Here is a 27,803-nt window from a genome sequence, read left to right on the forward strand (position 1 = left end):
ATTAAAATTCATCTATTTTTAATTAAATGAGCGAGAAAGCCATAAGCTGTAAAGAAACACAATTTTATCCAAATTTGAATGCAAGATAGGGAAAAGGTAGGTAGGTTATCCAAGGTTGGTAAAACACAAAAGGAAGTTCTGCTGGCTTGCACAGCAAGAGACATTTCATTTCATTTCTTCATTTATTGAATTTATATACTGTCCTATACCCAGAGGTCTCAGGGCAGTTCACAAAAAAATCACAATATATAAAATCAAAATGAAAACAATAATCCAATAACACTCCCCACCACCACCAAAGAGCCACATTTTAAAGGTTATAGGATGTTTATTAGGCCAGCCAAAGGCCTGGTTAAAAAGGAACGTATAATGAAGGTGCCAGGCGAACTTCCCTGGGGAGAGCATTCCACAGATGGGGAGCCACTGCAGAGAAGGCCTGTTCTCATGTTGCCACCCTCCTGACCTCTTGAGGAGGAGGCACATGAAGGAGGGCCTCAGAAGATGATCTCAGGGTCTGGGTCGGTAGGAGAGGAATTTACGTTTACCTGAATTATTGGGATCTGTCAAGACATCTGAAACTAGATCCAGTTCTTGGTCCCTTCTGTGTCATTAATAGCTGTGGATTTCCCTATCATTGCAATATGACCATAATCGAAGCTATATGCCAGAGATGGGGAATGTGTTGAGCGCTAATATACCGAACCCCATTCTCTTTGGTTCTCTCTTTCAGTTTGACCCTGAAAACACTGGCTACATCAGCACTGAGAAATTTCGAAACCTCCTCCAAAGGCATGGCTCTGAGCTAGATCCACACAAACTAGAAGTTCTTTTGGCCTTGGCAGACAACAATTCTGATGGGAAGATCTGCTACCAAGATTTCGTCAACTTGGTAAGTGATTCTGTGCTGATTGCGGGCTTGGCTCCAGGAGCCCTATCCTGATTTTCTGCTCCCTTCTCACCACTGCACTGGACATCTCTCACCTGGAAGGGTGGTGTCAAAGAGTTCGCCTGAAAGGCTTTCCATCTTCAAATGAATTCTGGTTATAATGGCCGTATGCTGCCTCCAGAATCAGAAGGAGCATGTCTCTGCTAGTATAGAAACAACAGCAGGCTATTGTGCTGAAGTCCTGCTTGTGGTCTTCCCAAAGGCTGTCTGGTTGGCCACTGTGAGAAAAGAGGAAGGACTTTGGTCTGGACTGTTCTTATGGTTTTAAATGCTTCCCCCACATGCCACCACTTCATATTAGCTCAGGGGCTGGGTTTGGGCTTTGTTAGTGAGGATATTGTTGATTGGGAAACTTGGAGATCCTTCTTGATAACTGACCTGATGGCTTCTGGTTCAAAATGTCCTGCCAAGAGCTTCTGTGTTTTCAGAGCAAATGTCTTTCCCACAAAGGTCAGGTGCTCTGATGGTGTTTCCTTCTTGGCAGGGGGTTGGACTCGATGGCCCTTGTGGTCTCTTCCAACTCTATGATTCTATGATTCTATGAAATAAAACAAAAATTCTTGGTCTTTTTGCAACCCACTTCTTGTGCAAGATAACAGTTTTTCTTCAGGGGAGTCTTAGCAAAGCAAACCCTTGAGAAAATCCAATGCTCAAGGATGATTCTTGCATTCTGAGGCATACTTGTGTGCCTAATTGATAGAGATGAATTGCTGAGTAAATATACTTGCAAACTCATTCTTACATTATTTTATACTTGCTTGGTAATTATTATGTTTAGATCTCAGTCTTCTTTTAGAAACCCAGAGCACCTTATCTGGAACTCCCAATCATTTCCAAAAGTGTGCCCTTGTAAACATGTGTGCCTTCTGGCCTAGATCCATGATCTAAAACCTGAATTAGGACCTCCGTAAGATCCAAGGATCCCACCATTACTTGCATGGTGGTGGTGGTTGCTGTTGTTGTACATAGTTTTAGAAGGAGAAAGACAGAGGTGGAGGAGGAAGAGGAGGAAGATGGACATATGTGGTAAAGAAAAATAGATCTAGACCCCATGTTGTAAGTTGAAATGAAAGTAGAGTTCTGGCTGTGAAAGTGCTGAAGGCCTAAAGCAGCCCAGTTGCTTCAGAATAATCCACTGTGTATAGAGGTTTACCAAAAGGACAGACAGACTAACCTTGGATCGGAGGAGATTGGACTAGATGACCCTACGAGTCTATGAACCTGCAGATTAACCTAAAATGTGTGCCTGTAGGTCAGTCGCAAAACCATACCTCCAGTTTGACTTGGAAATCTGCCTAACTCCCAAAGCAATCCATTTGGCAATTGCATTTTATGACTTGCATAATAAGATATGGTTGCTTTAATTTTTGAAACCTCTTTTTAAAAATTTTGATGCTGAAATCCAGCTTGACAGGGCTGAATTCCTCCTGTTGCAGAGGCTAGCAGTATTTCATTTGAATGTCTGTCTCCTTTACTCGATTTTGATTGCTTTATTTGCTTGCAAACAAGATCTCATTTGGAGTGCTATAGATAGGTTTATGCTCTGCTGCTGGAACGGTAAGAAACAGCTGTTTTGACAATATGGTATGGTTACCAGACATCCCCGTTTCCCAGGGACAGTCCCCGGACAAAATCCGTCCCCGGAGTGTCCCCAGATTTCATTTAATGTCCCCGGATTTATATTTTAAGTGTTGTAGATTTATTAGTAGGGAATGAATGTTGCATGATGGGTTCAACGGCATAAGACACATCATATGGGGACTTTCAGTGAGGCAAAATGGCGGGCGCCACGGCAGCAAGCAGCTCCTGAAGCTAGCCAGAGCCAACTGGCTCCGGGCTGCTGAGACTGCCACTGCCACTGCCCCTGGCGAAGGGGAACCAGGGACACCCGGTGCATCAGCTGGGGGAACCACTGGCACACACACCTCACGACCCAAATCTAGCCAGGAGCGAGAGCACTCAATTGACTGCCCAGCGGCGCTCTGGGGCCAGGAAAACCCTGCAGCCATACCAGTATGAAGTATGGTATGAAGTTTACGGCATGTAATGCTTTAAAAGAGAATTTAATGAAAATGATTTATAGGTGGTACATAACACCAGTCAAGCTTGCAAAAATCTATCATTTGCCCGATAATAAATGTTGGAAATGTAATGAAACTGAAGGTACATTCTTTCACCTTTGGTGGACATGCCCAAAGATTAAGGCATTCTGGGAGATGATCTATAATGAAATGAAAAAGGTATTTAAATATACCTTCCTGAAGAAACCAGAGGCCTTTCTCCTGGGCATGGTCGGCCAATTGGTGCCAAGGAAGGATAGAACTTTCTTCATGTACGCTACAACAGCAGCAATAATACTTATTGCAAAGTACTGGAAGACACAAGATCTACCCACCAGGGAAGAATGGCAGATGAAGCTGATGGACTACATGGAACTGGCGGAAATGACTGGCAGAATCCGAGACCAGGGAGAAGAGTCGGTGGAAGAAGATTGGAAAAAATTTAAAGTATACTTACAGAAACACTGTAAAATTAATGAGTGTTAGAAGGATGCTGGAATGAAGCTATATGGTTTTAGTAGAAATGCAACAAAGAATTAAGTAAAAGCTGATTGATAATGGGTTAAAATGGAAAAATTTAAGGTTAGACCGTTAAGATAAATTATAGAATAAAAACTGAGAAAGATGGGAAGAATTTGCTGAAATAGTGAATTGAACTAGAATACAAAAAAAGCGAGGTGCGAGGAGGTCGATGAAACAAGTAAAGGAAAGGTAAAGATATGGAATATTGGATCTCTGTTTTAGTTTTTTTTCTTGTTTTTCTTTTTTGCTGTATTGTTGTATTGCTTTTATATGTCTTTTTATTTTTTATTTTTTCCCCTTTTTTATTGTCGGTTTTTTTTTTCTTTTTTCTGTAATTTTTAAACTTTGAATAAATATCATTTTTTTAAAAAAGAAAAAGAAAACCCTGGAGCCAATGCAGGGAGAAGGAGGAGAGGAGAAGGAGAAGGAAGAGAGAGAAAGAGGAAGGAGGGGGGAAAAGGGGAGCCCTAACCTTGCTGCTCTGCAGCCGCCGCCGCCGCTGAGAAGGAGAGGTAGGAGAGCACCAGGAGGGCAAGGACACGTGACTGAGCCCAGGCCCAGCCTGAGCCTACTCCACGGCAGCTAGCACTCCAAGAGAGCAGGCCGGGGCCCAGAGGAAGGCCACGCGACAGAGGAGACCACAGAAGTGAAGACATCACTTCTCAATTATTATTTTTTTTAAACTTTTTTTCTCTTAAAAAAAAAAGTGTTCCTGGTTTCTTTGAAAAAAATCTGGTAACCTTACAGTATGGTCCCCATCATTCCCAAATTCACAGCACCCCAAGAAATACCCACCCTTTCTCTGTAGCAGTCTCTTATTTACACACACCCCTATATTGTCCTCTCTGCAGCAGGTATGTTACCAGCTAAATTCAGTTGTTGATTGGTGTGAGTGGCATATCTTCCATCTTGGTTTAGCTGCTGGCCTTAAAGCTAGTGATCTCAAGCATAAATTAGGAGAGGTGCTTTCTAGATGTTCCGGGGCTACAACTCCTATCATCCTTGGCCACTAGCCATGCTGGCTGAGGCTGATGGAGCCCAACAACCTATGGAGGGCACACCAGCTGCCGCTGCTCTAAATCTTTTATCTGCCATAGTTTCCTTGTGGTCACATATTCAGGCAACTGGCAAACATCCCTCTCTCGCTGTTAGCTGCTGCCTGTACCTACTTTGAGGAAAAGCTAGTAACAGGAGAATGACATCAATTGAGAATCAGTATAATGTAGTGGCTAGACGAGTAAGATTTCCAAGTATACATGTACAGGATAAGGATGTGACTCTGTGCAAGATTACAGCCCCAGTCTTTCTGAAGGGGAGGTCTCATCTTTGTGTCTTTGGGGTTTAGCTCTTTCTGAGCTCAGCCTGCTTTGGTCAAGCTAAACTCAGGCTCCAGCACCTCAATCTGTTCCTTACACATTTGTTTTTCTCCCCATGAGCAGAGCAGGAATGTTACTGTGCTTGTTGTATCAGTTTTCTTTACTTAGCCAGGCAAGAAGCTCAGCAGGGCTACATGATTAACCTCATTAAATTGCAAACTAAGCATAATCATGATGAGCACATAAACATGTGACTGTGTGTGTCTTGTGAATGGTTTTTATGCACATAGTGAAAAGCAGCAGCAGTAGTAGAATTTGCCAGCTTCAGTTGTTGGGGAGATGAAATGATCACTAGCTAAAATATAATGGATTAACTTGCCAATCCTGCTTTGCTGAGGGTTGAGAGTCTACCCAGCATGGCTGCTACTGATCAGCTTCAGCTGGGTTTTTCTAAGACCATGACCTCTTCTTCTGTTCCCCTCATCCTCAACGGCTTTCTGGGTTCACATGTTGTGGGCTCACAACAAGAGAATGTTCATGGCACAGAGTTGATACCAGGTTATCCTAACTGAAAAAGCAAGACCTGCAAGAAAATATTGCAGCATGCGGTAGAGTGCTCTTGTTCAGGATGCTTCATTTCATTCCTCCAGCAGCGACTCAAGATTCTGTGTCCACTGAGCAATGTCAGGTAAGCCAGTTGGGTCATCAGCAAAGATAGGGGCCTGATGGAGGAAACTTTGCATGGCGTGAAGACTCATAACGGTGGGACGTGTGGACACCCAGCGAAGCCAAGCTTTAGAAGATTCAGTACAGACTAAAGAAAGAAGTTCTTCAGAGAGCACTTGCTCCCTCAAAGCTGCAGCCAGTCCTCAGGAGAACATTGGAAAACGGTGGCATGATAAGTCTGCCGCAATCTGCCATAATCCCTTGCATCTGCCACTCTGTTTGACACTGTCAGGCAAACCCCACTTCCAGTTTAAGATACTGGTTTTGAAAAGAAGGCTTTTCACAAGCAACTTCTGACCCAGACGATCCCTCCTATAAATGAGAAAGTTTCATTACATGTTTATTGAACCAATGTGGCAAGAAACCATTGATTTCCTATCACACCTAACCCTCTGTACCCATTCATTTACGTTTTTGCCGTTCTAGTCAATTGACCTACAGACACTGAAGCTTCAAATTAAATAGGAAATGGGGCCACTGTTCATTGGAAGCACCACTGAATGTTGGACGTCTTTCGAAGGATGTTTCCATCTATCTGAAGCCTGCCATTGTCTTCTCTCATCACCACATAAAGCTTTGAAGTGGACGAGTTCAGATCTGGAGGTGCCAACGTAGCAGTCTGATTCTGGACAATAACATTTCCAGAAGTATATTCTTCTGGATTCAGTGGGACTTAACTCCCAGCATTAACTGTGCCTGAGGTTGCAGCCTAAATTCACCTGATGTTGGAGCTGGTCTGTGGGCAATGTTCTGAGGTTAGCAGTCACCTGGTTTATGCGCGTGCATGCTAATTACTTGACAATTGTGACATCAAGTGGTGACTTTTCACATGGGAATAAGCTCATCTCAAACGAAACACTGCAGAGAGAACTTCCATGTGATTGACGTGCGTAAAATTATGAGTGGTGTGGAGAAAATAGCTAGGGGCAAGTTTTCCAGCATCTTCTGGGATGCATTCCTGAAAATAAGGAATGCCTTCTGGAAAATAAGGAATGCCTTCTGGAAACTTCTGAAAACAGAAGTTCATGGTAATAACATTTATGCTTCTCCCCACCCCCAACCTCACAAAAATAATTCTAGAACTCAGGAACATCCAGTGAAGATTCCAGACTGACAAAGGGAGGGATTTCTTTACACAGTGCATAGCTAATCTATGGGATTTTCTCCCCCAAGAGGCAGTGATGGCATTCAATTTGGATGACTTTTTAAAAAAGGACTGCACAGATTCATGGAGGATAAAACTATGTTCTGCCTCTGCTGCTTACTGGGAATCAGAAGAAGGGATGATGCTGTTGCACTCAGTTCCTTCTTGCAGATTTCCCTCGGGTGTCTGGTTGGCCACTGTGAGAACCGAATTCTGGACTAGAAAGGCCATTGGCCAGATTCAGCAGGGATCTTCATTAAACACAGTTCCATGGAGTCATTTCACACATTCAGTTGTGAGCTATCAAGCAATGAGAAATCAAACAATTGTGTGCGTGTCAACCCGGGCCTTAGACGAAAAGCATTCCATTGAAACAAGAGCAGTGCCATTAATGCTTTCAGAGCTCACAGTTCTCTAGAGAAAGGGGTGGAAAGGGTGCCCTGTGGATGACCTCTAAGGTACACAAAACAAGGCTATGTGGCTGAAAGACCCAGGAATTCCTTCTTCTTATAGAAAGGAATTGAACAGTGCATCAACCAGACTTCTGAGGTCCCTCCTCTTCCCAGAGCAACTTTCTCCACCACCTGATGAGCACTCCAAAAACTGGAGGACCCCGGGAGTGGCCTCCAAAGGAGCACATGGAACTGTCACTAAGGCAAAGCAAGTAAGACAACCATATTGCACTCATGTTGCCTTTGGGGCAGAGGTCCAGCGCTGCACTCAGCAGAAGGAGCAAAAGGAGCCCTGAAGGCAACAGCTATAAATAATATTCTTTACTGTCTACAGAGTGGTCCACCCCCCTGAACTTTATGTCTGGGTCTCAAATTGCCTAATTGCACCGCCATGTTGCACAGGTAAAAGTGTTTTAGCTCAGTTATTTGGATGGAGGGATTGGTTGTGAACTGTGGTGACAATCTCTAGGTCCTGATTGTGTTGTCTTGACTAGAGATCCAGTTCTCCTAGTGGAGACTTCCAGTTGTAGCTTAAAACTCAGCCTTCCATAGTGGCTGCATATGCACCACAGTGTTACAAGTGCACATGGGTCTTCCAGGTCCAGTTTCCTTCCGTGTTTGCTTTCATGCATATTTGCCCACACATGAGCACTTTCAGTTGGACGCTGTCTCAGTGTTTCCCATCCACACTAGTGGGACAGTGCTTGATGAAATGTGTTTGCACTCTGCCTTGCTGTCCTCTCCCCTCAATCAGTACTTCCCCACCCAGCATAAGTTCTGGAAATCTGATGTAATATTCTTAAATAGGTCCATCATGCATCTACTCACACCTTTCTGTTAACCAGGCACCACAGCAGACTCCAGCAGAAAAGCAGAACGAGTTCATTATTCAACAGAGGATAAACAGAAGTAACCAAGGCCAGCTTACATAGAAAGGAACTGGTAGAGGGACATGAGAAAAGCCACACACAACATAAACCCCACCCAATGAGTCATAGGAGCAGCAGCAATGGTTGCACTTCTTTTTAACCCTTTGCACACCATATGCCGCACCTGATGTCTGTTGTGGGCATACACACAGGTATTTGTTTACCTGTAGCTGCTTCTTTCATTTTTGTTTTTACTTTTGAGTGATAAGTTTTCTAATATACCAGTACGTTTCCAAGCACAATTCAAAGTGTTGGTGCTGACCTTTAATGCCCTAAAGGGCTTCGGCCCAGGATACCTGAAGGGAGTGTCTCTACCCCCATCGTTCAGCCCAGACACTGAGGTCCAGCGCCAACCTTCCCACATGATGTGCTCCAGTGGGTAACGTGCAATTTTATGTTGGATTTTATCTTTTTAACCACATTATCTGCAGGGGGGCTGATTAAATGAAATGAGAGGGAAATGGTATTTTATGGACTATTTAAAGAAATATTATAGCATGATGGATTTGCAAGCAGAATTTGAAGCACGAGCAATACAGTTTTGTTTGACTTGCTTAGCATGCTTGATCGGCTAACCCCACCCCCGCAAAAAAAGAAAAGAGAAAGATTTGTGGCGCTGAAAACAGAGATTGATACAAAATACATCTTGTATATGGGTGGATTACAAGTGTGCCTTTGTATGTTCTTATCAATATTCATGAAAGAAAAGCAAGCGCCAGCTGCGAATTGTTAAAACATTATTGATCAGAGCTGTTCACGGCATCTCAAAACAAGTTCAGGACACCATCGCTTTACCCTTGGCTTGCTGCACAGCTAGAAGAGAGAAGTTTTGATTGATGTGCTTAAACTAGCGGTGGAGAAAAGGCACACAGCGGCATTTGTTTAGGTGGCGGGCCGGTTAGTGTGAGCAATGCCTGTTTTTGAGGGGACCAGGGAACATGTTCACAGCTGCAGAATCATCTTTGAACCTGGCGCTGCTCCCAGATTCTCAGCCATATTAAAATACCTTTTTACCAACCTTGCTTGGTTTGCTACTGGGACACCCTACTGGAATGTAGTGACCTAGCCACTGCCGCTTCAACCCTAGTGACTTCCAGGTTAAACTACTGTAAGCTGATTCCGTGGTCGTGAACCAGGACCATGTCTGCCCTGCAGGTTCCCAAGCTAACACTGTGGCACTAAATCAGAGAGAGAGAGAGAGTTGGCAACATGCCTTGTGAGGTTTTGTACAGTACAGTGGTACCTCAGGTTACATACGCTTCAGGTTACATACGCTTCAGGTTACAGACTCTGCTAACCTAGAAATAGTGCTTCAGGTTAAGAACTTTGCTTCAGGATAAGAACAGAAATCGTGCTCCGGCAGCGCGGCGGCAGCAGGAGGCCCCATTAGCTAAAGTTGTGCTTCAGGTTAAGAACAGTTTCAGGTGAAGTACGGACCTCCGGAACAAATTAAGTACTTAACCTGAGGTACCACTGTACTTCGCTTGCTTAATGGTACCACCTGTGATACTCCCACAATTCACTTGGTTTGCCATGTGAGCCAAGAAGATAACAGCACAATCCCATTTTTGCTGTATCAGAACCTCTTGCAGTTTATGCTGTAGGGAAATGTGCCTGTGGACCTCATGTGAATACAGTGGTACCTCGGGCTACATACGCTTCAGGTTACAGACTCCACTAATCCAGAAATAGTACCTCGGGTTAAGAACTTTGCTTCAGGATGAGAACAAAAATTGTGCGGCGGCAGTGGGAGCCCCCATTAGCTAAAGTGGTACCTCAGGTTAAGAACAGTTTCAGGTTAAGAATGGACCTCCAGAACGAATTAAGTTCTTAACCCGAGGTACCACTGTATAGCATTCCAGTGAAAAAAATCCCTCTATGGGCAGAGGAAAGAAACACCATCCTGAGTGGGACTCGGATCATGGCTTATCACTCTCAGCTCGCTAGGCTATCCATCTCCCAGCGAGATGGAGGCATATCTGCTCCTATTATTGAGTCTAAGCTTTTAAAAAATGGTGTTCCAGTTCTTTCTTCAGAGAGATCTTTCTGCTTCTGACTGTGCTGTGTCTCCGTTTGATCTAACAAGAAGCCTGTGCAGGGTTAAGAGTCATGGTCTGCTGTGAGGCTCTGGCTGGAAGACAATTTAATTAGATTCCTGTTGGGAGCAGCTATGTACTGTGGTGACATTATCCAAGACAGTTCATTCCTACAGAGCTTCCCATTTTATTGGTTGTGCGTCACACAGTGTTTGGTGTGTGAATCATGGAAGGGACCATGAAGGTCATCTTAGTCAAACCCTCTGCAATGCAGGAATCTTTTGACCAATGTGGGACTCGACCCCACAACCCTGAGATTGAGCCTCATACTCTACCAAGTAAGCTATCCCAGCTATAAAAGCCATTCAAGTTGGTGACCATTAAAGTGTTGTTAGTGAGCCTCGTCATGATGGGTGGATGGTAGAATTGACAGGGGTGGGTGCTGTGGGAGTGTTGTTTTCTACAGCCCTTGTTGATTCTGCCACTTGTTGATATAGGGTTGCAACTGTGTTAGCTGTGACATAGCGGTCTAACAACAACAAGAATTTATTATTTATACCCTGCGCATCTGGCTGGGTTTCCCCAGCCACCCTGGGTGGCTCCCAACAGAATATTAAAAACACGATAAAACAGCGGTTCTCAACCTGTGGGTACCCAGATGTTGTTGGACTACAACTCCCATCACCCCTGAGCTGTGGCCTTGCTAGCTAGGGGTGATGGGAGTTGTAGTCCAACAACATCTGGGGACCCACAGGTTGAGAAAGGCTGCGATAAAACACCAAACATTAAAAACTTCCCTAAACAGGCCTTCAAATGTCTCCTAAAAGTCAGATAGTTCTTTATTTCCTTGATACCTGATGGGAGGGTGTTCCACAGGGCGGGCACCACTACTGAGAGGGCCCTCTGCCTGGTTCCCTGCAACCTCATTTCTCACAGGGAGGGAACCACCAGAAGGCCCTTGGCACTGGATCTCAATGTCCAGGCTGAAGGATGGGGGTGGAGATGCTCCTTCAGGTATACTTTATTATTGATACGTTTTGTGTAACTGAAAAACTTTAAATAAAGTAACACTTCATTTGGTATAAGTGGCATGGCAGTCACTTGGGGGCTGTTGAATTGTTCTGCCTGCCACTGTGGTGAACCAATTCTTTGCACATCATATAACACACACTGGACTTCCAAATGCCACAGAAAACCACATGATAAAGCAACTCGACTGGATACTTAGAGCATTTGGGCAAGATTTTGTTCCCCACCCCTGCCTTTTTGACCTTCCTTCTGTGACCTTTAGTACACTCCATCACCTCTTTAAGCCTCTTGTTTCTTTTTGTCTGTCTTTTTTTTCATAGGAAAGGTCCTTAAGGGATGGATTGTGTCTTACGGATTTCCTGTACAAAGGAGCTCTGGCCTCAGTTGGGGGGCCTCTTGATACCAGTCACTAACAAATAATTCAAATAACTAGTAAAAACTACTTATTAACCTAGAAAAGCATTTAAGTAAAACATCCCTGTGAGTTTGATAGAACGTGATGTTTTCTGTCTCAGGGATAATTAGAAATGACCAGCTACTTCTTTGTGAAGTAGGAGGAAGTGGTTGGCATCTCTCTTAATTTTTAATGGCTTTGATTTAATTTTCCATAAGTTAACCTTCGTTTTTTTAATCTGGGAATCAATGTGTCTGTGCACCAACAAGAAAGAAAGAAAGAAAGAAAGAAAGAAAGAAAGAAAGAAAGAAAGAAAGAAAGAAAGCTGGATTCAATCACATCAGAAATATGTTTCTAAAAGGGAATTGTTAGGAACTCTTCACATTTTCTTAGTACAGTACAATATTCCCTCTTAATATGGTTGTATGTACATCCTTCTAGTCAACCCCAACTGCTTCACCATTTCAGAGAGATGCCTCAACTTCTTTGAGGTTATTTTGGACATCACCAGCACAGCTCTTCATGCATATATTTAGGTTGTTTTTTTAAAAACAACAACAAAAATAGACTATTTCTTGAGAAAGAAGCATGTATGTACAGCAGATATAGAGACCACAAGGGACAACAAGAAATGAAGCAAACGAAATGTTAAGGGCACCAAGCGGAGGCAGACTCTAAAAGTTGTGCTCAGATGATAAGAACACAGGAATACAAATTACGATTGTGATCAGCGCATGCAATTGAAACTGTTGGATTCCATTTCCATTTCACTCAGTGGTCACTCAAAAGCAAGCTGATGTGATGGACAACAACAACAACAAAACGTTCCTAGAAAATTATTCAGTTGGCATAACTATTAATATATTTTTCGAGAGAGAAACTGAGACCTGCACTCACTGCTTTCCAGAAGAAAGCTATAAAAGCAGTCAAATAAATGTTGCCTTTTGAATTATCTCTCATACATATGCAGGTGGATTGCAGCCTGTTTTGTTTATGGTGCTGGCAAGAGGGCTCCTTTTTTATCCTGATGGCTGTGGGTTAAAAAAAAAAAAAATCTTCCCGAAATTTAGTTTTTCCTTTACTGGCAAAAAACAAACATATGTTTTCCTTTGCTCCTCCTGTCTGGCAGGGCATTTTCTTTTCTTTCTTCCTCTACCACAAAAAAGACTGTTGGGGAAAATGCACTTGCTAGCAGCCCCATCGTAAGCAAACAGCAACAGCTGCAGGCAGAGATAAAGCACAAAGCTGTTTAACTAAACTTTGCTACCATCGGTGATGATGAGATGAGCTGGAGCCTAATTACAGCAAGAGGCATTATTCACTGGGATCCTTGTTGGGGGCCATAACTTGCCTTTGGCAGCCATGGCCTGCTCAGGTCGCCTTTTTCACACAGCGTCTTGCAGGCGCAACAAAGCTCGAGCAGCAGGGCGGTGGGATCCCCTGTAGAGACGGAGTCTCCGCTTCCAGGTCAAGCATGTCTCCCCTCTCGAAAACAAAGGGCAGGCTTGTTACATGTGACAACAACTTGGATGCTGCGCCTCAGCCAGGCTCCTCTGCAGACGTGTCGACAGGGGGAAAGGAGGAGGCAGCTGCTGCTGTGCTGAGAGCCACCTGCTTGCCAGCCTTCCAATATGTGACTTAGGTGAGAGGCAGGTGCAAAGCAGGGTTAGAGAGGACAATGAGGTCCTTATTATTAGGGGCTTGCTCTTGCGTTGCCTTGATCTGTCTATTTGCCTCTTGATACTGCATGTATCTTGATACGGGTGGCGCTGTGGTCTAAACCACAGAATGTAGGACTTGCCGATCAGAAGGTCGGCGATTCGAATCCCCTCAACGGGGTGAGCTCCCATTGTTTGGTCCCAGCTCCTGCCAACCTAACAGTCTGAAAGCACATCAGAGTGCAAGTAGATAAATAGGTACTGTTCTGGTGGGAAGGTAAACGGCGTTTCCGTGCACTGCTCTGGTTCGCCAGAAGTGTCTTAGTCATGCTGGCCACATGATCCGGAAGCTGTCTGCGGACAAATGCCAGCTCCCTCGGCCTATAGAGCTAGATGAGTGCGCAACCCCAGAGTCGTCCGCGACTGGACCTAATGGTCAGGGGTACCTTTACCTTTACTGCAGGGTTGTAACTTGAGAATATTCTCATGTGTAATCCCCACCCCCCCGCAATATAGGAGATAGGTAAGATTAGATCAGTTAGATTGCAAGACGTGGGGTGATTCCATGCACACACAGAAGAACTTCACAAGATGTAGTTTACCTGCTACAAAATCTGACACCTCTGTTGCGATTCCTGAGAAATCTTGCATTTCCTTTCTGCGTTGCTTTCCAAAAGTCCACCTGCGTTGCTTTCTAAAAGTCACCCTGGACCACAGACTTGCTTCAGCCCAGAATTTTGAGTTGCATCCAATGAACACAGGAACGGAGGAAAGCTGCCTTACATGGAGCCAGACTGTCAGACCATTTACACAGTTTGTCTACACAGACAGGCAATGATGCTCGAAGATTTCAGACTGGAGCCTTCCTCAGCCCCACATGGGGATTAAACCTGGGACCTTCTGCATGCACAGCAGATGCCGTAAACCGAGTTATGACACTCCCTTCATGACACTTCACCTTCCCTTCTTCAGCCTTCTGAGCACCCTCAAAATCTGTTCTGGAGTGTCGGCATCTCGAGGTCAAAAGGCCAGCTGGCTTGGCCCCAGATGAAATGTCTCCCTCTCTGCCTTCGTGCTGCGAAGCCTCATTGACCTCTGCTCCGACCTACATCAGCGACTCAAGCTTGCAGACTTGAACACACTTAGCAGTATATACCGTGCAACAGAAGAGGCTTGAAGCTGTAGATACATATTAAACTACGCATTTATTAAATATAAATCAGGACAAAGAAACATGTCGTCTCTCCTTGCCGTCTTCAGAGAGAGAGAGAGAAAGAGAGAGAAAGAAACAACCAACAGCTATACAGAGTGGAGGTTCCGCTCACGCCAGCAATCTGTGCTGGAATGTAAACAGGCATGTGACACGCAACAATTCCATGTCTGCAGCAAAAGGTGGAATGGAATCCCAAAAGAGGGACCTTCTAGGACAGGGTTTCCCAAAGTTGGGTCTCCTGCTGTTTTTGGACTACAACTCCCATAATGTCTAGCTAGCAGGACCAGTGGTCAGGGATGATGGGAATTGTAGTCTAGAGTATATTTCACAGGCTGAGGAGAGAAGGGAGGAAGCTGAAGTCCCATTGCATCAGCTGATGTCTGCTTATCTAAAGCTGGATTCTGCCCAAAGAAGCAACAGGACTTTTATTACAGTTCAGCGTTCCAGTAGCTAGCCACTGCCATCATCAGGTGCAGAGGTCCCGCAGCTACATTTGAAAACTTGATGGGAGGACTTAATTGTTCAGGCATCAGGGTTCAAGTTGATGCTTCTCAATGCTCCAGAGGTTTTGTTTTGTTTTTGAGGAGGGGCTAGGTCCTACTGCTCCTGGCCACTACCACCACTGCCCATTTGCTTGCCCTCTTCTTCCATGCCCGATTCATACCACTGCCCAGAGGAAGAGTGCAAGGCAAACGGAGGATGCTGCTGCTGCATCTCATCATTGTTTGTGCCACTTCCGCACACGGAGTGGGCAGGAGAACAAGCAGCAACAGCAAAGAGGGGGGATAGGCAGCTTCCTGAGCAGGGAGGGGGCAGTGATACAGGCCCCTGATGTTGGTCCTACCACTTCTTTTTGACAAGCCGCTCTGTGCCTTTCACAACTGCGCTGGAGGCAAAATTCAACAGGTGGAAATCTTTCCTATTCCTGCAGATAAAAACCTCGCCAGTTGATTTCTGCCTCTTATGCCACCTTTAAGTGCACAGGTTCTCCATCCTTTGAAAGGGAGCCAACCTTGCTCAGGATGGCTGCCTTTGCTCTAGATCCATACAGAGGCCTTTGCTGCAAAACTGTTTTCATTCTTTACCTGCCGCTGTCGCTACCCCCACATCTTTGCAATAACGTCTCAAATTCTACGAAACTCAGGCAATTAGGCTCAAAGTGAAATGAGCAGCATGAACTTCCCACGGAAAAACTGTGCCGATAACAGAAGTTTTGTGTTTGCATAATTTTGTTCTGATTACAGAACTTGCATTTCCTTGGGAGCAGATGGGATGGAGTGGCGATGAGACAATTTAAACATTACTCCTGGTGTGCAAATGAACTCGATAGAGCAGAAATGCTTAGAAACAGAGGCTAGAGGGAGAAAAATATCCTCTCTCTCCATGGAAGGGAACAGGTATTTTGATACTTTGCAAATGTTGGACAGACTTCTAGAAACAACCCTCAACATGATTACCCACCAAAATGCTCTCTGTTCCAAAACAAATATTTGGCTGTAACAGAGTTGATGCAGTATTTCTTGAAGCCTCACATATTGTCTAATGTAAACCAGATTCTTACAACCCAGGGTCTCACTTTCTCCAAGCTGAAATTGTATCCCAGCGGGGAGCGGGTGGGAGGAATCCAAGTTTTAGATAAGCAAGATAATAAACAATTAAACCCCACCCCCTCCACACACACAAAGTTATGTAGCTATAATCAAATCACCTTCAGAAAATGAATGGCAGGCATCAGTACAACCTACCCTTAAGTGGCACAATGGGTCAGTATGTCTGGCTGTTAACCAGAAGGTTGGTGGTTCAAGCCCAATCAGGGATGGCTGTGGACAGGATTCCTGCGTTGCAGGAGGTTGGGCTAGGGTAGCTGTCTACCAGCTCCATCTGGTACGCAGGCTGAGACCCTACCTGCCCGCAAACTGTCTCACCAGAGTGGTGCATGCTCTAGTTATCTCCTGCTTGGACTACTGCAATGCGCTCTATGTGGGGCTACCTTCGAAGGTGACCCGGAAACTACAACTAATCCAGAATGCGGCAGCTAGACTGGTGTCTGGGAGTGGCCGCCAAGACCATATAACACCGGTCCTGAAAGACCTACATTGGCTCCCAGTTCGTTTCTGAGCACAATTCAAACCTTTAAAGCCCAGTATACCTGAAGGAGCGTCTCCAACCCCATCGTTCAGCTAGGACACTGAGGTCCAGCTCCGAGGGCCTTCTGGCAGTTCCTTCACTGTGAGAAGTGAGGTTACAGGGAACCAGGCAGAGGGCCTTCTCGGTAGTGGTGCCCGCCCTGTGGAACGCCCTCCAATCAGATGTCAAGGAAATAAACAGCTATCTGACTTTTAGAAGACACCTGAAAGCAGCCCTGTTTAGGGAAGTTTTTAATGTTTGATGTTTTATCTCTTTTTTATTATTATTAATATTCTGCTGGGAGCTGCCCAGAGTGGCTGGGGAAACCCAGCCAGATGGGCAGGGTATGTCTGTCTGTCTGTATGTATGTATGTATGTATGAATAAATAAATAAATAAAATTATTAGTATTAGACTGTCAGGGTCCCTTCCAACTCTATGATTCTGTGATTCTACCCCTTGCCCTCTAGAGAGAAAGTGCTGTTGCACTCATTGCAGACTTCCCATGGGCATTTGGTTGGCCACTAGGAGAACATGATGGTGGACTTATTACATTCAAGAAAACAAGGGCTGCAGGGAGAAGCCGCCTGTGAAGGGACAAAAACACCATCAGAGGAAGCAGGGTGGTTTGGCTTCTATCTCTCCTTCACATGTAGTGAAAAGCATCCCACTGTGCAGGCAAACCCCCCCTCCCCAATCATTGGCCAAAGAGACCCACTGTTTTCCTGTGGTTTTCAGTCTTGGCTTTCAAGCTTCGTTCCTCACAGCAAACTTGTTTGAGGAAACCCATTAACCTTTTTCCTTCTGCATATTGAGGTCATATGTTGATGGCTGTTGTTTCATGGGCAAAAGCCCTTTCTTGGTCACTTGCCTCACTGGAAAGCAGCCTGTTTTGCATTCCCAAGATAATCTGTGATAACCGCCGCCTCCACCCTGCTGCTGGCAATGTGGCAAATGGAAGCTCACATGATTTTTTTGGTTTTATGTCATTTTGGTCTGTGAAAAGGCCCTTTTCCCCCAAGCTGAACTTCTTTCACCTTAAGAGGAAATGGGTTGTGACCCAGGTGCAGATGACTCTAGTGGCAGCATAGCTAATTTGCAGAAGGCCAGCTCAAACAAACTACCCAGTAGGTGTGTTCAAAATGAGAATTGGTTGGCTACGCCCAGTACGCCTGCGCAGAGTGGAGCATATGTTATGTGACTGTTTTACTACATGCCTGGATTGCAGAGCCACGTAGTAGCCTAGCACTGGAAAGATGCAGAAATAGATCAGTCTTAGGCAGGATCAGTAGGAGCTGAATTGTGGAGTTGGAAATGTGGCGCTGAACCACCTCATCAGTGCCAGAATCCTCAAGAGATGGGTCTGCCAGTGTTATGACTTGTTGAGACAGCAAACAAGCATTTGAGACAAAATGGGCATCTAATCGATAAGTGCAATCCCATCCCTGGTGCAGGGAGCTGTGCTAGTAGTGGCCACACACTTATGGTGTTAGGTGGATCAGGGTATGTCTAACAAATCATTGCATGCCTTGCAACCTAGCTTTAGTTTCTAGCCTGAGCTGTCTTGCAGAACCAACTGTTCCACGTACGAGACCCAGTTGTTAGCTTCAACTCTGAAGGTTGGGAGACATGCCTAAAATCAGAAAGAGCAAGCATGGTGGGGGAGCATAATTAGCCTTGAACACAATTTGTTGTGCTTACAGTCTTTGTTATTACCTCACTGTTTTTCTCTGCTCCTTGGGAAATCACGGCATTGTATTAACAGTGCAATGCACTACTCATCCCTATAAAATTCAGTCTCCCAGAGCTACAGATTATTCAGCCTTCCACTGTAAAAGCCGAGTAGAGGGGTAACATTTTTATCCTCCGCTGATGGAGTGTCTGTTGTGTGGCACTTATTAATATCAGTGTTCCAGCTTGGCTTGAAGGAAGGGGGAGGAAGCCTCTGAGCTGGTAAAAAGAAAAGAAAAAAGCCACTGTGATGGATAAAGAGAAGCAAACATTTTGTCTCTTTTTCCGTTTTCATTTTGCAGATTAAATATTGCCAGGACAGTTTTATTATCTTTTTGTGGGAAGAGTTTTTAAGGAGTTACGTGCCATGTCCTCTCTGTAGTTTTAATGGCAAAGAGGAAAGGATGGGGAGGATGTAAATTTAGACCTGGCTTTTTATTTTATTTTTTTATTTTTTTTAAAACAGTGCCTAGGAATGCTTTTGTAGTGCAGACATAAAAAGCATATAAATCATATCTCCCAGTGCTTTGCTATAAAGCTTCTCTGTGCTGGTGTTACTCTTTCAATTCCCTGGTGGTCTGCGGAGAAGAATCAATTAAATCTTGCAATGCAGTCAATGAGTATTTGTCCAAACATGCTGGAAGGAATAAAAGGGGGCAGCAGGTCCTTAATGAAAGAGAGTTGGGGGCTGCAACATGGCCGGCCCTATAATGAGGCAGAATGAGGCATTGCCTCAGGTAGCAGGGCAGAGCAGGTGGCAGATTGTACATCCTGTCTGCTGTAAGTCTCTGGACCTATGACTACACCAAATGCCTGCTTGTTGCAGCTAATGCTTCTGCGGTGCCACACGGTGGCTGGTACAGTGGTGGTGCCCACCTGCCACAGAGTGCCACCACTGTAAGAGAGAAGCAGGAAATGATGCTCCAGGAGACCTCTTGAGGCCAACCACAAGTCACCCGGAAGAAGGGTTCCTTCCCTAGAGGGAGGCATCGTGGGTGAGGTGGCTCCAGATATTGCCTGTGCCACTTAGACTCTGGCTTCTGTGGCTGAGCCCACTGACTTTCCCAGAAAGCCACAGGAGAGGTCTGAAACGCAGCACCCTGCAGATCTGGTTTGTTCCCCAGGAAAGAGCCTGGCGGTGCATTTGCCAGCTTCTTCATGGAAACAGTAATAAAGGGACCAAAGAAAACAGGACAGCTTGTCAAGACGATGGCAGTTCCCAGTTCCTGACCTCTGGGCTTGTTCTTTGACTATGTGTGTGTACAGCATACCCTCCAACATTTCCCCAATGAAAATAAAGGTAAAGGGACCCCTGACCGTTAAGTCCAGTCGCTGACCGACTCTGGGGTTGCAACGCTCATCTCGCTTTACTGGCCGAGGGAGCCAGCATTTGTCCGCAGACAGCTTCCGGGTCATGTGGCCAGCATGACTAAGCTGCTTCTGGCGAACCAGAGCAGTGCACGGAAACGCTGTTTACCTTCCCGCCGGAGCAATACCTATTTATCTACTTGCACTTTGTGCTTTCGAGCTGCTAGGTTGGCAGGAGCGGGGACCGAGCAATGGGAGCTCACCCCATTGCAGGGATTCGAACCACCAACCTTCTGATCGGCAAGCCCTAGGCTCTGTGGTTTAGACCACAACACCACCCACGTCCCGCGTTGTTTGACTATGTGTGTGTACAGCATACCCTCCAACATTTCCGCAATAAAAATAGGGACATCCAATTCCAGAATAATAATACAAAAATAATTTATACTCGCTGCATCTGACAGGGTTGCCCCAGCCACTTTGGGCAGCTTCCAACATATATGAAAACCTAATTAAACATTTTTAAAAAAACTTCGCTATACAGGGCTGCCCTCAGATGTCTTCTAAAGGTTATCTCCTTGAATCGTTCACATAACTCCACACCCTCCAACATTTCCCTGATGAAAATAGGGACATCCTAAGGAACAGTGGGACATTCAGGGATCAAATCAGAAACCAGCATGGCTTCTGTAAATATGAGACTGTCCCTGGAAAATAGGGACACTTGGAGTGTGTATCAGATTGGACTTCTCATATCAGTTTATTGCTTGACCCATAGACCAGCACTGACCAATGTGCTCAATTGGTGATCTCCTGGCTTGACTTTGACCAATTCAACATGATCTATGCGTCCTTGCTTCCTCACCTGTTCCTCTCCCAGATGCGGCCACAATTCTCTACCACCCGCAAGCCTGGTATATTGCCCTCTCTCCCGCCCCCCTCTAATAAAATAAAATCTAGGAAGGCACTCAGAATCTTCTGCATTCTCTTCTGGGATTAAATGTTGGAATAAATATTGAAAACTAAGGTTCTGAAAGGATGGAAGAATCTTGTTTTTCGAGGTGAGCGTGTATTTGGCAAGGGGAAGGAACGCTTTGGCGGAAGTCCAAGAAAGTACTTAATTTTAAGCATGTGAGCGCTTGAGCAGTCTCACTTACTGGTAGCTGTTCCATGTACTAATTATAGTTGCCTGGAGTGGAGGTATAGATGTGTCAGGGCACTTTTAAGTTAATGGTTCTATGAATGTGGCTGAGCACTTCCTTTGCTGTGGGTTGGGAGAAGTGTTGAGTTGCACTGGAGAGATAAAAACAGAGCATCAAGCGGGGAAAGGCTTTGGCCAGGTTAACCTGCAGTGACTCTAGGTTCTAGACCAGGCATAGGCAAACTCCGGCCCTCCAGATGTTTGGGACTACAATTCCCATCACCCCTGACCACTAGTCCTGTTAGCTAGGGAATGATGGGAATTGTAGTCCTAGACTAGACGTTCTCCAGTGTGGTGGGGGGAGGTGGGGAATCTACTGAATCTACTGTCCCACACCCGAATCGTCCCTTCTTCCTCTACCACATCCTGCACATCTCCCTCCTGTCTTGGACTGCCCTGGCTCTTCCTCCACTCCCTGGCCTGGTTTCTGCCTTGTGACCAGAGCCAAACACCATAAATCATTGACCCCTTCTCCTTGGTGGTTCTCCTGGTCCTCTCCCTCCATTGCACAGCCATTGGAGCTCTGCCAATCCCTGACACCCTACCAATACAATGTTTTATTGTCAACATGTTTCCCATTGGTCCCATCTAGGAACCCAGGCAACTACTTTGTACCAGTTGAGACTATCGGCCCCTCTAGCTCCATGTTGTCTACTCTACAAAGGCAGTGGCTCTTTGGGGTTTCAGCCAGGAGTCTGAACCAACCCCACAGAGGCTAAGGACTGAACCTGGGACATTTTGAATGCAAAGCATGCACTCTACTGATGAGGTATGAGTGTAGTATGCCATTTCTAACATGAAGAACATGAGTTCTTCATCTTACAGGGAACAAGCTATTTCTTGACGGGGCAAGAGTCTCACTAGACCTATGAGTTGCCATCTGAAGTTGCTTATCAGCTCCAGGCCATCTGAAGTGGGGTTCATGCAGGGTGTCTTCCCAAGCGAAATAGTCTGGCAACTCATCATTATGCTTATTAAAGTGGAACTTGGCAATGAAATTTTCATCCTCCATCATGATTGCTCAGCTGTTTCAAATCACTTAGAAAGCTGGAACTTTGATAAGTGAAATGTCAGTTAGAATAGACATTTTAATTATATATGTATGAGAAACTTTTTTATTATTAAAAACTCCTTTCTGAATATGAAATCTGGACTCATATTGGTTGTGGAGCACAGTCTTCATCTGCAATATCTTATTTATTTATTTTAAGCAAATGAGATTCCTAGGGCGTACGGTGCTTTAAGCATCACACCATCTTAGAATTGCAGGGCATAGCTTTGCAAATGTAACAAGAAAAGTAATTTTTATGAATTGCATTATGAGTCTGTGATTGGCAGGGGGGAGGCGGGGGCCTTTGCTTATGGTCCCGCTGGTGAACCTTGCCTGACATGTGGGAACCCAGAGTAGGACCTTCTCTTTTGTGACACCCCTGTTGTGGAATTCCCTCCCCTTAAGGTGTGGAAAGGTACAGCTCTCATGAGCTCTCACCACCCATTAGAGACAGAAGTATTTCCCCAAGCTTTTGGAGGCCACGGCTAATTAAGGCCCAGCCTTTAGCATCTTTTCCTGGCTGTATTGCGTGTTTGTATTGTGTCCATGTGTCATTTGTTGAAGGGAAAGGGTTGCTGCAAACACACTCATCTACAGAGCCTCTTGATCTTCCCATGTGGCAGTGGCGTAGCGTGGGGGGTGCAGGGGGGGCCGGCCGCACCGGGCGCAACATCGGGGGGGGGGCGCGCTCGCACTCACAGCTCTCTGCCCCCTGCTAAAATCCACGGGTTAGGGGGCGCAAATTACTTGCCTTGCCCCGGGTGCTGACAACCCACGCTACGCCACTGCCATGTGGTGGTGGTGTTGTTTTTAAAAAACCTCTCTGGGCAAAAGGAACAAAAGGACAGTGCCACCTCACCTCTTTAAAACAGGTGATATCTTCAGAACCAGCCGGACAAGACTTTCCTAAAGGAATGGAAGAAGCTTTTGATGTACAGTGGTACCTCGGGTTACATACGCTTCAGGTTACAGACTCCACTAACCCAGAAATAGTACCTCGGGTTAAGAACTTTGCTTCAGGATAAGAACGGAAATCGTGTGGTGGTGGCGCGGCGGCAGCAGCGGGAGGCCCATTAGCTAAAGTGGTGCTTCAGGTTAAAAACAGTTTCAGGTTCAGAACGGACCTCCGGAACAAATTACGTACGTAACCAGAGTTACTACTGTATTTGGAAAGTAACTGTAACCAATTAACATCACTTGTAAGGTTAAAATAAGTTTTGTAAGGAGTAATATATAAATTATTGTGAAGAGAATTAAGAAGAGGTATTAAGATTTGAATCTATAGCAATAACTGTAGTAACAAAATGCATAATTAGAAAGGATTTTAGAAAACCATCAGTTGAGGGTGAAGGAAGTCTTAGGCCGCGATAGCCAAAGATTTTGAAATGAAGTTTAAAAGGATGATATGCTGGAAAATATGTGTAAAAACCAATAAAAAATGATTTAAAAAATAAAAATAAAACAGGTGATGTCAAAGCTAAGCCTCAGTGGCTACTAAAATCAATGGTTAGCTGTCAAACCCAGCCAACATTTGTGAACCACCCTGAGATCTATGGGTATAGGGTGGCATTAAAATTTAATTAATAAATAATAATGAAAACAATATAACATTTATGAATCCTTGTTTAGGGCAGCAGGCCTATTCATAGGTATAATTACTACTAATGACATTTTCAGAACCTGGCTTACCTGAATATCGCTTCCCCTTCCTAGTCCATATCATAGGGCTTGTTCTCACATTGCAGTCTAAAGGCTCTTGCAAGTCAAAGCCATTTGGCTAAGAAGTCACGTGCGGCAATGATCATTCCATCATTGACGAGTTTGGAAAAATACTTAAGAACGATCTAGTAAGCACATTTAACTCTGGTAGACGTGCATATTGTAGTGGTTGCATGGCATTTCTACCAGGAATGGAGAACTTGTTGCCCTCCAGATATTGTTGAGTTCTAACTCTCAATCAAAACCCAACCAGTGTGTCCAGTGGTTAAGGGATGATGGAAGCTGCAATCCACCAACATTTGGATGGCAACCAGGTTCCACACCCCTGATTTATAAGTACAGTGGTACCTCGGGTTACATATGCTTCAGGTTACAGACTCCGCTAACCCAGAAATAGTGCTTCAGGTTAAGAACTTTGCTTCAGGATGAGAACAGAAATCGTGCTCCAGCAGCAGCAGGCCCCATTAGCTAAAGTGGTGCTTCAGGTTAACAACAGTTGCAGGTTAAGAACGGACCTCCGGAACGAATTAAGTACTTAACCCGAGGTACCACTGTATCTTCTTCAGATCAGGCATGAATGTGCTTTGGGAGAGTGCATCATGTGTCATTAGCAAATAACCCAAGTCTGCTTCTTTTCTTTGCTTGCTGAATATTCCATTAAACCACTTTGGAGAGAACAAGTCTTTAATGACTCTGAATATATTTTCTCCCGTTAGCTCTCTCTCCCCCCCCCCCTTTTTTTGTACTTCTGCCTCCAGCTTTAATAACCTGCTTATTAAAGAAGCCACAGATCAACTGCATGGGGGGAGAAGAGCAGGGTGGCCCCTAATTGTATTTTGGACCTGAACTATTGAACATGCCAGCCTACAATGGACTCTCTGTTCTTTCAGTTCGAGGTTACATACTCGATTCGTAAAGAATAATACTATACCACTGCAGAAATCAAAGAAGCGAATTGTGTCCATATGGGAGCCTTTCTGGTTAGGTGTAGCAGAGAACAGATGATACTTTATAGGCAGTGATAGTAAGCTAATGTTGCCTGGGGTTTGTAAGGTCTTTTCACACATGACGCAGTAACAAATCCGGGTTTGGCAGGGTGCTGCCTGCAGCCAATCTCGGCTTCTGACAAATAGACCTGTGTGATATATGTGTTTTCAAATAACCTGGTTGTCACATTTCTGAATACATGACACCTAAAATATCTGTAATGAGGAAAGAGGCTCTGCGGAGGTTATGCAGTTTCGAGATTAGAAGCTTTACGATATGCACTCAGGTTAATTGTGATTCAATTGTGCCTTTGTATACTGGTTATGTATTGGGACGCAGGTAGCGCTGTGGGTTAAACCACAGAGCCTAGGACTTGCTGATCAGAAGGTCGGCGGTTCGAATCCCCGCAACGGGGTGAGCTCCCGTTGCTCGGTCCCTTCTCCTGCCAACCTAGCAGTTTGAAAGCATGTCAAAGTGCAAGTAGATAAATAGGTACCGCTTTGGTGGGAAGGTAAACGGCGTTTCCGTGCACTGCTCTGGTTCGCCAGAAGCGGCTTACTCATGCTGGCCACATGACCCGGAAGCTGTCTGTGGACAAACGCCGTCTCCCTCAGCCTGTAGAACGAGATGAGTGCCGCAACCCCAGAGTCGGTCACGACTGGACCTAATGGTCAGGGGTCCCTTTACCTTTACTATACTGGTTATGTATACAGGTGATACAGAGGTGAACTAGAATGGGAACTAAAACATGTCTAGAATTTAGTTACAGATAGGTAGCCGTGTTGGTCTGCCATAGTCAAAATAAAAAAAAATCCTTCCAGTAGCACCTTTAAGACCAACTAAGTTAGTTCTTGGTATGAGCTTTCGTGTGCAAGCACACTTCTTCAGATACACTGAAACAGAAGTTGCCAGATCCTTCTATATAGTGAGAAGGTGGGGAGGGGTATTACTCAGAAGGGTGGTGGGAATGGGAGATTGGCAGATAGCTGAGATGAGCCTGCTGACGACTCTTAACGACTGTAATAGGTCTTACAGGAAAAGGCAAGGGGTGAGAAGGTGAGAAATGGCTTAGTCATGTATAATGGGATAAGAATCCAATGTCTTTGTTCAAACCAGGTCTCTCCATGGTTTTAAGTTTGGTAATGAGTTGCAATTCAGCAGCTTCTCTTTCCAGTCTATTTCTGAAATTCCTTTGTAGTAAAACAGCTACTTTGAGATCTTGTATAGAATGTCCTGGGAGATTGAAGTGTTCTCCTACTGGTTTCTCTGTTTTGTGATTCTTGATGTCAGATTTATGTCCATTTATTCTTTGGCGTAAGGTTTGGCCTGTTTGTCCAATATAGAGAGCTGAAGGACACTGTTGGCATTTGATGCCATACACAATGTTAGATGATGAGCAATTGAATAGTCCCGAGATGGTATGTGATGTTGTTGGGGCCAGTAATGGTGTTGTCCGGGTGTATGTGGCAGCAAAGTTGGCATCTGGGTTTATTGCAGGCTCTGGTGCCAGTGTCCGTGTTAAGTCTGGTTGTAGTATTATTGTGGGTTAGGAGTTGTTTAAGATTGGGTGGCTGTCTGTAGGCAATGAAAGGTCTTCCTCCCAGAGCTTGAGAAAGAGAACTGTCATTGTCCAGGAGAGGTTGTAGATCTCTGATGATGCGTTGTACTGTTTTAACTTGGGAGCTGTATGTGATGACTAGAGGTGTTCTGTTATTTTCTTTTTTGGGTCTGTCTTGCAGCAAGTTCTCTCTGGGTATAAGTCTGGCTCTGTTGATCTGTTGTCTAACTTCATCTGCTGGGTATTTTAGTTCTGAAAAGGTTTGCTGTAGATCTCTTAGGTGAGAGTCTCTGTCTGTAGAATTGGAACAGATGCGGCTGTAACGTAGTGCCTGGCTATATACAATGGACTGTTTGGTATGTTTGGGATGGTAGCTAGAGGCATGTAGATATGTTTGTCGATCAGTTGGTTTACGATATAAGGTGGTGTCTATGCGCCCATCCTGTATTTTTATAGTAGTGTCCAAAAAATGTATTTCTTGCATAGATTGATTCATTGTAAGGTTGATTGTGGGGTGAAAATCATTAAATTTCTGGTGAAAGGTGTCCAGGGTCTGTTGACCATGTGTCCAGATGATAAAAATATCGTCAATGTATCGCAGGTACAAGAGAGGTTTGAGTGGGTAGGAGTTTAGGAAACGTTGTTCTAAATCTGCCATGAAGATGTTGGCATACTGTGGGGCCATGCGGGTGCCCATTGCTGTGCCGCTGATCTGAAGGAACAGGTCATCACCGAATTTGAAGTTGTTGTGGGTAAGGACAAATTGGCAGAGTTTGGTGGCAAGGTCCGCTGTGGTTTTATCTGAAATGGTGTTCCTTATAGCTTGTAAACCATCGTTGTGTGGGATGTTGGTATACAGAGATTCCACATCCATAGTAGCTAGTATAGTATTGTTGGGAAGATTATTTAAAGATTGTATTTTCCTCAGAAAATCTGTGGTGTCATGTACATAGCTGGGAGCACTGATGGCATATGGTTTCAGAACAGAGTCCATATAACCGGAGACACCCACTGTAATAGTGCCAATACCTGAAATGATGGGGCATCCTGGATTTCCTGGTTTGTGTATTTTAGGTAGAAGATAGAAAGTTCCTGGTCGAGGTTCTGTTGGTGTGTTGGTGAGGATCTGTTCTTGGATGTGTGGGGGTAGCTCCTTAACAATCTTGTTCAGTTCTTTCTTGTATTCTTGTGTGGGGTCTGAGTCCAATTTTGTGTAAAAGGCGGTATTGGAAAGTTGTCTGTGAGCCTCCTGAATGTAGTCAGTTTTGTTCATGATGACGACAGCTCCACCTTTGTCTGCTTCTTTAATTATAATGTCTGGGTTGTTTCTGAGATTATCTATGGCTCTCCTTTCAGCATGGTTTAGATTTTGTTGTAAGCGATGGTGTTTTCTGGTCACATCTGTTTGGATTCTGTGGCGGAAGCAGTCAATGTACAAGTCCAGTGTGGTATTGCGTCCATCAGGAGGGGTCCATGTGGAGTCCCTTTTTGTGTAACACTTTTTTGGAGGTAGTTGGTGGTCAGTGTTCTGTTGGGAGGGTGGTTGTTGTTCTCCAGTGGGTTGAGAGGTGTTGTGTTGTGAAGTTGTTGTTTGTTCTGATTTGTCTTGTTGTTGTGTGTGTTGAAAATACTCCTTCAGGCGTAAACGGCGGAAAAATGCTTCCAAGTCCCCGTAGAACTGAATCATGTGTGGGGAT

The 27,803-nt window shown here is 44.8% G+C and overlaps 1 protein-coding gene across 11 annotated transcripts in view; it reads left to right on the forward strand.

Moving 5' to 3' along the window:
- Positions 1-27,803, forward strand: part of RHBDL3 (rhomboid like 3) — a 133,758-nt gene that overhangs the window by 64,565 nt on the left and 41,390 nt on the right. For all 11 annotated transcript variants that reach the window (XM_080994785.1, XM_080994778.1, XM_080994783.1 and 8 more), the window contains one exon: positions 731-889. In XM_080994785.1, the coding sequence (XP_080850911.1) occupies positions 731-889 (159 nt within the window). The remainder of the gene's footprint in view (positions 1-730; positions 890-27,803) is intronic.

The sequence above is a fragment of the Podarcis pityusensis genome (assembly GCF_964106645.2).
Source record: "Podarcis pityusensis genome assembly, chromosome: 2".
Taxonomy (NCBI): domain Eukaryota; kingdom Metazoa; phylum Chordata; class Lepidosauria; order Squamata; family Lacertidae; genus Podarcis; species Podarcis pityusensis.